This window comes from Dermacentor albipictus, chromosome 3 (assembly GCF_038994185.2).
Source record: "Dermacentor albipictus isolate Rhodes 1998 colony chromosome 3, USDA_Dalb.pri_finalv2, whole genome shotgun sequence".
Lineage (NCBI taxonomy): Eukaryota > Metazoa > Arthropoda > Arachnida > Ixodida > Ixodidae > Dermacentor > Dermacentor albipictus.
Window position 1 is genome coordinate 84,725,818 of NC_091823.1, and position 10,623 is coordinate 84,736,440.

The window sequence follows — 10,623 nt, forward strand, 5'->3', positions numbered from 1 at the left end:
TCGTCGTATGTCCATGCCCTTTGTGGTTGCTTGGATACCATGCTTTCAATGTTTTTCGCCACTTCTTGTAGCTGCCTGTCATTCAATTTGCTCATACCTTTCCTTTCTTTAGTTTCTACCAGTGGTACTGTCCTTCCAAAACTGATTTTGATTCGTTTGTGATCACTCCCCAGGCTTTTTGTACCTTCCTCATCAATTTCCATACATCCCAACCGTTCATACAGCTTGTGGGACATTAGGCAGTAGTCGATTGTCGAGTGGGTGTTATATCTTTCCCATGTTATTTTCCCATCACATTTAATTTCAGTATTAACTATCACAAAATCATGAGCCTCACAAAAATCTACTAACATCTGCCCTGTTGCATCTGTTGCCCCGTCAAAGTATTCCAAATGTGCATTCATGTCCCCTAGGATGATTATCTCCCGTTTCATAGCTACCTCCCTGATGTCCTTGGCCATACATTTGAAATGTTCTGCATTCTCCTCTTTCGACCCATTCCCCGTTTTCAGATACACAACTCCCAGGATTGTCTCAACATTCCCTACGGTGCCCTTGAGCCACATGTGCTCACTGCAGCTCTCTCTTACCCTTTCCCAGTCCTGTCCCTTCACTAGCGCCCCAAGGTTTCTATGCACCATGCACCCCAAGGTTTCTTCACACGAACCGAAATAGCGCCCCCGTAAGCACCCCTTTCTTTCCTTCCTTCTTTCTTTCTTTCTTTCTTTCTTTCTTTCTTTCTTTCTTTCTTTCTTTCTTTCTTTCTTTTTTTTTTTCATTCGTCCAAACGCGGCTCGCAAGCTGCACTTTCGCACAAGCTTGTTCTTGAAGTTAACGGATCTTGGCGATACCACGAAACTCACTGACTTGATTTCGGTTTCTCCTGCAGAAACCACTGCATTACCGGCCACAAAGAACAGAATGAAATCGTTCCAAGTCGCAAATTTGCGAGAACCACAGCGGGCAACCAACCAGCATTACTTTCCCGTCGGTGGTGGGAGGCATACGCTTCGGGCTATAGCGTCGACGTAAACAGATATGTTAAAAAAAAATCGAGAAAAAAAAATGTCAAGAAGGAAACACAGGTGTGCCCTAACCAATCAGCGACCGCGAACGCGCAGCTGTCAGAAGCAGTCCTAACCAACGTTGCGAAATGGTGTAAAAGCTCTTTGACGTCAGGCATATCCCATGCGCCGAATAAGTGTACGTTAATAACGACGGGAGAATCGGAGGAAGAAATTCCCTTCCATAAAATAATACGTGCGTAACGAACGCGGCAAATGATAATGAAACGTGGCTCGCAAAAGTATTTAGATAGTCTTTTGACCACAAGAAAGCTTAAAATAAGAACAGCGACACGTGTATCGTGTCCTAAATACAGTAGCTCGTTGACATTCTTGGGAGTTGCAATCAAGGTTTATTGTAGCTTGGTGGGCAAAACGGTCAATGACAATCACAGGGGAATCAGTAAGAGGAAAGTATTCCATACATGGGGGGTATCGCATCTTAAATACAGTAGCTCGCTGACATTCTTAGGAGTTGCAATCAGAGTTTATTGTAGCTTGGTGGGCAAAACGGTCGATGACAACCACAGGGGAATGAGTAAGAGGAAAGTATTCCATACATGGGGTATCGCATCTTAAATACAGTAGCTCGCTGACATTCTTAGGAGTTACAATCAGGGTTTATTGTAGCTTGGTGGGCAAAACGGTCAATGACAATCACAGGGGAATCAGTAAGAGGAAAGTATTCCACAAAAGAATACGACTCGCATTTCTTTTTTCCTTCCGAAAGTGGATTGCTCGAGCCCAACTGCGTGCACTTACTCGCAACGAATACCGCAGTATATTTCGCCAGCTGTCACGGCACGCCTTCGCATATTTTTTTTTTTAATATTGCAATAGCCAGTCATACGGTGTCCTATTTCCCCACGGTTTCATTATTTAATAAACAACAACATCGACGCTTTGTTGAGCATTGGGTCGAAGCAAGAGCGTTTGAATGGTGAAAACGTAAGACTGAGCTCGAAGATGAAGAAACATAGCCCTTAACCCATTAAATCCTATATTTACACGGGCCTGGTGATCCCACGAATGCGCCATTTTCTGTATTTTATAATTATTATTATTCTTATTTTGTTGTTGTTGTAAACAACCGACCACACGTACCACATCAGCCCGCATCTTATACTGAAAATCGGGGCAATCATATTTATGGACAAAACCTCCTGAAGCCAAATCACTGCACACAATAAAGATTTCCCCCATACTCTCTCCTCTCCGAGATTCAATAGGAGCCCGTCGCGCGTGTCTCGCGAGGGGAGACGCGCAGGTGTCGCCCAGATCTGCACGCATGCCCGATATCGGCGTACGAGCGAGCCTGGGAGATTGGAGAAAGCGAGCGAGGGCAAGGCTTGCGTCCACTTCAAACATGTGAACAAAGGTGGGGACCCTACAAATTCGTGCATTTCACCGTCAACACAATGGCTTATATGTATATCCTGCGTACTAGGCCGAGCACGTGCCCTCACGTTGTTCACGTCCCGAGTAAATTGCCCCATTGGAAATAACCTGACATACGAAATAGTCCCGCTTCACTTTTTTTCTGGCTCTGTACTTCCTATTTTTCTGTTCCATCTTTAGTGCTGCTCCCCCCCCCCCCCGCCCCCTTGCTGGCCGTTGTTCGGGTGTCATAATGCAGCCAGCAGAATGCTCCGTTTTCTGCCTTCCAATAACCACAAATGGTAGTTGCTTTTTCCGCGGTCAGATTACAGGGTGCCTGACCACTGAGTGTACCAATTACTCAATTATTGGGTCGCTATAATATAAGGAATCGCCTTTCGCTTTTTTAAATTCCTTTTCATCGTTCACCGTTCACACCCCACCACTGTGAAAAGGAAAATCACCAGAATCGAATAGTTACATTATACCGGCTTAGCTCTTCGGTTTATTCGTGCATCTACTGTTATCTGTGGGTTTGCTACAACTACCCGGTTCTTGGCGCACCACCCAGTGGGGCTGGGCGAGGGGAAGGGGGGTCGTGCTGATAGTCAGCATAACAACGTTTACTGGTGAAACCAGCGCAAATGTGTTAAGTCTCTGTCTTTTTGCTGAAACACCGCAGCTCGTCACTTACGTCGGGAACGATTCACTTCGCTTTGGTAAGCTCAGCCAAAAACTGACACCGCAGGGCCGCGTCTAGGAACAGATATATGAGCACGAGGTTCATGGCAGATTTGGACACATGTATCTGGCGTTGAACGGCAGAGTCCACTCATGGCAATCTCCTAAATAATCTTGAACGTGCACAACGTTAATTCAAAGGAGCTTTACGCGTTGGGGTCTCTTTTTAGATATTTGGCAGGGCGAAACGATTTCACTGCTTATACACAACGAGCTAATAAGTATACCCGAATTAATTGAAATGTATATACTTTTTAAAGCTTTCTCTGATAGGAATATTATACTTGTGCAACAGCACCAAACCAACTCATTAAAAACACTGCCCTTGAAAGGGTAACACTGTGTTATCTCTTGCTCTTTAATGTCGCTGTCTCGCAACGGTTAACATTGAAGAGAGGCACAGATGCGTTTCAGGCTGTTGCAAGTGGGCATACAAAACGCATGTGTTGCCACAGCCCTTACGCTTTCGAACAGGTGCATATCTATATACCGGCCCGAAAGTTGTTAAACGGGCCCCGTTGTAGACGCTTGCTTCAGTTTCACGGACTCGCTAAAAGATAAGTACACATAACTGTGAGCCAAATATTGCTGCGTTGCTACGATCTCACTTAACGTCCAGGACGCTATAGTCCTGCCCGGGCCTTTTGGCAGCTGACCGGATTAACGCGCCGCCTATCACATGTGGGGGCCGCGACGAGCTCCCGATGCTCTGTACGTTGATAAAGTATCCACATCTCTCCACTAGCTTACATTGCGGAACGCTGAAATGGGCGCTTACTGGAAACGATCTGAGGCGGTGGTTGGTAGCGCTGGAGAAACTAGGTATAGATGGTCGTCCTGCCCAACACAGAGCGTTTTGCTAACCTTAGCGCTGGTAACGCTAAACGCTCAGAACGAAAGCACAGGTGTGCGCAGCCCGTCACACCATTCACGGTATGCGCTCGCCGGCGCGTTTTACAAAGATAGCAGCTATGACACGTACGTAGTGTTATACGACCTGCATAATTTATTTATATGTCTGGGCGATACGGAGATTAAGAACGCTGGCTTCAAGCGACGAAAGGTTTTGCCTCAATTTGTGGACTGGTCGGTCCACGCAAAAAAACATCCGCAATTGTGTATTTATTCGGCAGACACGAAAAAGCGCGTGCTGAGCATTTTAGGCGTGCCTCAAGAGCAGGCTTGGCGACACTGCCTACGACGTTGGCGCGACTGATGTGTCGGTGTGCATTCCCGGCTCTCATCAACGCGTATGCAGCCAACTGGCAGCAGGCACGTACAACACGTGTCACTGCCTCTACCCGACATGCTCTTGATCAACAGCGTTTGCCACGGCAGCTGCAGCCAGATCTGAGGCGATGCCAGATGCGTGCGCGACGAAGTCGTCACGGAAGGAATTCACGACTACTCGTAACATGCCGCCGCGTTCTCAGGCTGCACGCGTTTTCGCGCACCTGCCCGCGCGCGCGCGCACGCACGCACGCACTTACCCAGTAGTGGGCCAGGGTGTTGATCTGGAAAGTTCGCACGATCATCTCGTCGGGCAGGTCGAGAAGCCGCTTGCCAGACACGACGCCGGCGTTGTTGACGACGATGTCGACGCGGCCGACCTCCTCGCGGACCCGGGCCGCGGTCTCGTACACGGTCTTGCTCTCGGCCACGTTGCACACGTAGGGCCAGGCCTTGCCGCCGGCTTCGCGGATCAGGCGCGCCGTTTCCTCGTTGCCCGCCCGGTCAATGTCCCAGAGCACTAGGCGCGCCCCGCGCTGCGCGAACCGTAGCGAAAGCAGGCGCCCGATGCCGCTGCCGGCGCCCGTCACCAGCACCGTCTCGCAGGCCACGCTCTTGCGGTGCAGGTACTTGCGCGGCACGAACTTCAGCACGATCGCCTCGACGATGTAGTACAGCACGAGAAACAGATTGTACGCGATGTGCCACACCTTGTTGCCCGATTCCTCCATGGCGCTGTGGCTGATCCTCTTCGCTCTCCGACGAGACCGCTGTTGCTATACCACACCCCCCAAGTACGTACTCACTCGGACATCCAGAGAACGGCTCAGCTCAGCAGCAAGCCCCGTAGGCGTTTGCTTCCCCAGTCGGTTCGTTCACGGCCCGACGCCGCGCGCGCTGTGATGAACTTGGCAGCTGAGGGCCCCTTTCCGTCGAAATACGCTGTTTCTCTCTCACTCGCGCTCTTTCTCTCTCTCTCTCTCTTCACGTCACAACGGGTCCCGTACGGAGCAGGAAACTTTCTCGCCACTGTCGCCTCTCACCTTCCCTTTGTCACCTCCCTTCCCCCATCATTGGCAGCTGGAGGGAATGCTGTTTTGCCGCGGCCACCGAGAGAGTGAAACTCCTTTCTCCCTCTCTCTTTCACTACCAAACTCTTTCTCGTCCACTGGGCATTGCCTTCTCCCTCCGTACTACCGCTACTACGCTACTACGGTCTCCCAATCCTTCTCCCTTGGGGGACGAAGGTTGTTCACTCGTTCGCCGGGTTCTTGCAGTCGTTCCGTTGTCAAGTTCGGGGCGGCAGCTCGTGTGTTTCGCGCGTCTCGCTTCTCTGATTTCTTCGCCCTGTAGGCGATGGCAACAGCGGAGACCGGCGGCCGTCACCAACGTTGTTACGTGCTTGTTGCTTCCCAAGTGGTTGCGAAAGTTCCGTACACTTATCTGTCACTCTCTCACCTCTCCCCCTTTTCGACACTCCCACATTGCTATCTTTCCTTTGTCGTAACCGGCAGTTCTCTTCCTGTCTGTTCGGTGTGTACTTTCCTCCTCGGAACCACCAATTCGTCTCGCCCCCTGTCCCCGCCTTTATCGCTCCCTCCGCTCTTTCCTCGCACCGACTTTTTTTCTTTTTCGCAGCCTCGTCAAGCGACTTGCCGTCAGTGACAGCTCGCGCGGCTCTCCTGAGGTGACTTCCTCCGAGCATCGAACTATTCAAAAAACCTTCCCGAGGAGATGCGCGTTCACTGTTACAGGCTTCCAAGTTCCAGCCTTTTTAGCTATCGGGGGAAAAAAATGGTCTTTGCAAAATAGCGTGAGTCAGCTGTCCCTGGTAGGCATTTTCCTGTGTATGGTGTTCCAACACAGGGACGTACCGTTCCAAATAAAAAAAGAAGGAACGAATCACCTAAATTTCTCAGAGTACGTGACAGGAAGGGGCCTATAATTTCTCCAAAGCTCACTGACAGTTCTTTGGGTACAACCACATTTTCTTATTTACCGGGAAAAGATCGACGGATGCTGCATAGTAAGAGGGTAATCTGTGGCAACATCCGATAATACAACGAGGCTTTGGTCGCCGTTCTGTATTTCCTTTACTAACGCATGAAATTCCAGGAGTCTTCTTTCCTCCCCTCCCTCCACTATTTTTTAATTTTATTTATGAAGAGCCAGCAGCCCTTGCCTAGAAACTCGGCCACGTTACTACCCGCAAAATATCGCGCACCCTCTGTCCTGAATAGAGAGAGAGTTCCTCACTTAATCAGTGCTGGTTACCATCGGTTCATTGTTTTGCTATTGGCAGATGGGGCTCAGTGCACACTTAGCAGCAAGGAATATATAGGTGCGGATCGTTTGCTTGGCGCACCCGCCGTGATCGCTTAGCGGCTATGGTGTTGCGCTGCCAATCACGAGGTCGCGAGATCAAATCCCGGCCTCGGCGACCGCGTATCGATGGGGCGAAATGCAGGAACGCCCGTGCCCCGTGCATTGGGAGGAGGGTCCGGCGCATTGTCCCCAGCTGGTCAAAATTATTCCGGAGTCCCTCACTACGGCGTGCCTCATAATCAAATCGTGGTTTGGGCACGTAAAACCCCAGAATTTAGTTTAATTGTCTGGCGCTTGGCCAACAGAAGACATTAGCAGCAGTCACCGGGAAGGTGGCCTTTCGCCGTTGCAGATGTCAATCGACGCGCAGTAAGACAGATATCTACCCTTAACACCCACTTTTTCTTTCTGGCTCTCTTTTTCTTACCCGAGGGAACCTTGGCTTTCTGAAGTAGTGTGTCGTTAGTCGCTAATAGGTCAGACAGCTAATGCCCGGCATAAACAACATGGTTATGTTCCTACTTTGATCTCTATCACTTGTATTAAGTCCCTCTTACTCAATGCCCCGCAAAGTGACGCCGTCAGGCATTTTGAAATCAATGAGTAAATAAATAAATAAATAAATAAATAAATAAATAAATAAATATCTACGTACTCCTACGAATCCCCTGGTCTGACTGTGTCCCTCCTTCATTCACTGTGCCTCTATTATTTGTGCCTATTTATTCGTTACTTCTCTCCACCTTGCGGGTTTCCGCAGAACTACTACGTCAATCACTTGCCTTTGCTTCGTGTTGTCGACAAATTCGACTTCGCCCTGCCATCTGCTAGCCGCCTGGTTAGCTCAGATGGTAGAGCGGCTGCCCCGGAAAGGCGGTGGTCCCGGGTTCGAGTCCCGGACCAAGACGAATTTTTCTTCAACTATGAGGCTTTTCTTTCGAGGAACCCGTATGGGTTTCCTTTGTAGCAATTGCTACGAACGGGTGGATGTCTGATTTTCCCTTTATTCATTATGGCTCCGTCATCCCATAACGTAGCCTCCTTACTACGGTTGGCAGTTCTGTGAGCTGTTCGCTAATGAGGCGCCAGCGTTACGTATACCTCTCGGATTACGAGGGGGGTGGCGCTATTATTTGTAGGCAAAAAGGTTCTGAAACCGAGGGCGCTTCGTACAATAAATGCTTTCCCTCTCTCCTCAGTCGACGCGTCTCACCAGAGGAGACGTGCAGGCGACGTCCAGATTCGTACCTGCCAGATATCGGCGAGCGCGCCTCGGAAGTTGGGGGAGGCGAAGGCCAGTTGCGTGTCCACTTTAAATACACCTCCGCACTCTCCAGGGAACAAAAGTGGGGACCCCGTAAATATTTCCCATTCCACTCTATCAACAATGACTCGTGGCCGCAATGTTTACAACGGCCCATCGTGCCCACTGGCCAGCTGGCATGGACGCATGACGTATCCTGAGCGAGAGGCGAAATCTTGCGAGTGAATTGTCCTGCTAGTCGCTATTGTATATTCTTTAAGTATACCAAGTAGTATACTTTATGGAATATCCCATATTTATTAATAGTAAACCTAGAACAGCAGACTTATAGTTTTCGGATAATTTACTTTCAACTACACTTTCTCCTTATTTCCTTGCCCTTCTCTCGTGGCTACTCAGTTGCACATCTTCGCAAATGCGGCCAGCCTCTTCCTTTGTAACAGCCACAAATAGCAGACACAGACACAAGTCTCAGACTCAGACACAAGCTGGCACCGACACCGCGGCGCATACGTGTTGTTCCCACTTAAATCTTTAAACACGTTTTTTTTTCTTTTTTTGCACTGTATATATATTCAAAATAGTTCGCGTCAATCTAAGGTTTTCCCTTCATTTGCGCCTCCGCTCTGCCAGCGCGTCTTACAAGTCTCTACCATCATATTCATTTATGTTCCCCCATTTCGCCTCAAAACGCGACCCCTCCGGCAGGCTATATCAGTCCACATATATTTCGGGATGGAACTATATTTCGGGACCGCAGGGGAAAAGAGCGATGCAGAGTTTTGCTGGGATCAATCTCTCCTCCGTTCCTGAGTTATCAATTAAAATCTGCTTGTCCAGTTCAGGTATACCGTAATTTTGCTCTTTTCAATTACTATCTATGTAAACTACGTGCATTTCCAAACAAAGAAATATTACTGTGAAGGTGAGATGGTGTCGTCGTGAAGAATCAATCAACGCACCTAAGGATCACTCACCTTACTAAATGCTCTTGACGTGTGACGACAAGCACTCAATCTGACTACCAAAGTCACGCAAAGGATGATTTGCGAAAATATTCTGCGCATGCGTTAGAATAGTATTTCCAACAATAATACTCTGTCCCACCAGGCTAATAATAATATTTGGGGTTTTACGTGCCAAAACCACTTTCTGATTATGGGGCACGCCGTAGTAGAGGACTCCGGAAATTTTGACCACCTGGGGTTCTTTAACGTGCGCCTAAATCTAAGCACACGGGTGTTTTCGCATTTCGCCCCCATCGAAATGCGGCCGCCGTGGCCGGGATTCGATCCCGCGACCTCGTGCTCAGCAGCCCAACACCATAGCCACTGAGCAACCACGGCGGGTGTCCCACCAGACTAGTACAACACGGTATTGTTCCCATTCAACAGCTAGCTTCGTAGTTTGCTACCACCAAACCACTCTGCGAGGGTTAGGCTACTATCCAATGGCAACAATACATCCCCTCACAGTGGCGGTATGTGTTGGGGTTGGGGAAACTACGGCGACATGAAAATTTCGGAGGTATTCTTGGAGGGGTTTGTGAACTTTATGCCTTTTTGCTTTCTGTGATAGCACTTTTAGAGAGAGAAATATACTCTATGGACCAAAGTTTTTCGTTGACACGCGGCCTTGCCGCGGGGGCAGTAGACTTACAAATGGTCCGTCGCGCTCGGAAAAATCCACTATCCACCCTGTTCCCGTAAATGGAGCGGGATTGGTGTCTACTTCATCCATTACTTCGCGCAGAACAATAAATGATAATAGGGGGGAGGGGGGAGGAGGGGTGCTGGAAGACAAGGCAAAGCACGAAGAGAGACCTGATGCAACACAGATAACAGCGTCGCCTTGTTTTCCAACAGCCATGCCGAAGAGAAGTGCTCCTGTCGAAATGTTGGCTCCAGCTACATTCTTTGTTATGCCACTGAAAAACGCTTCGTCCCCCTGGAAACAGCTCCCCTGTTGCGGCTTTCCAACTAGATTTTCTAGAGATTGATTCGGCCGCTACATGAAAGAGGGCGCGTGCCATATGGGTTGCGCTTCTTTCGAAGTCAGAGAAGCGCAGATCAAGATAAAAAAAAATAAAGCTAAGGAACATTGATGAAAAGAAATGAACAACTAAAGAGTACAAATATGTGTACCTCGAAAGCGTGTACCACGGAATATAGGAACAGGTGAAGGAAGATGAGAAACAAATACAGGGTAGTTGAAAGTGGATATAGACAACCATGCAGGAGTCATCAAAAGAAAGTGAGAGAAATTGAGAAGGTAAATTGGATGCAGAGGGTGAAAAAAAAATTGATATTTACATAAATCTCACGAAAGAAATCACGATGGATAATCTGTATGGTAACGCAAAGGGGAGTGCCTTGTTATTTAAGACCCGAGCTGGCTACCTGAAGACAAAGGGCACACCGAAGCCAATATGCGCCAGAGAATGAGGCATGTCTGTGCTGCAAAAACGTCTCGGAGCGACTCGTAATAAAGTGCGAAGATATTCACCCAGCGAGACCCAAAGGGAGTGTCCACATTCAAAAGCGTTGGCATTCACTGAATACGGAAATATTAACCGGTCAGCAGTCAGAATAAGTAAGAGACAGTCATGAGTATTGGTGGAAG

The 10,623-nt window shown here is 48.7% G+C and overlaps 1 protein-coding gene across 2 annotated transcripts in view; it reads right to left on the reverse strand.

The window, feature by feature from the left end:
• Nucleotides 1–5,338, reverse strand: part of LOC139057442 (epidermal retinol dehydrogenase 2-like) — a 101,075-nt gene extending 95,737 nt beyond the window's left edge. The window contains exon 1 of one of the 2 annotated variants that reach the window (XM_070535725.1): nucleotides 4,673–5,334. In XM_070535725.1, the coding sequence (XP_070391826.1) occupies nucleotides 4,673–5,143 (471 nt within the window). In that variant the 5' untranslated portion in view covers nucleotides 5,144–5,334. Of the gene's footprint in view, nucleotides 1–4,672 lie in introns of both variants that reach the window. The other variant, XM_070535726.1, reaches the window with a different exon arrangement.
• Nucleotides 5,339–10,623: the final 5,285 nt, after the last annotated feature.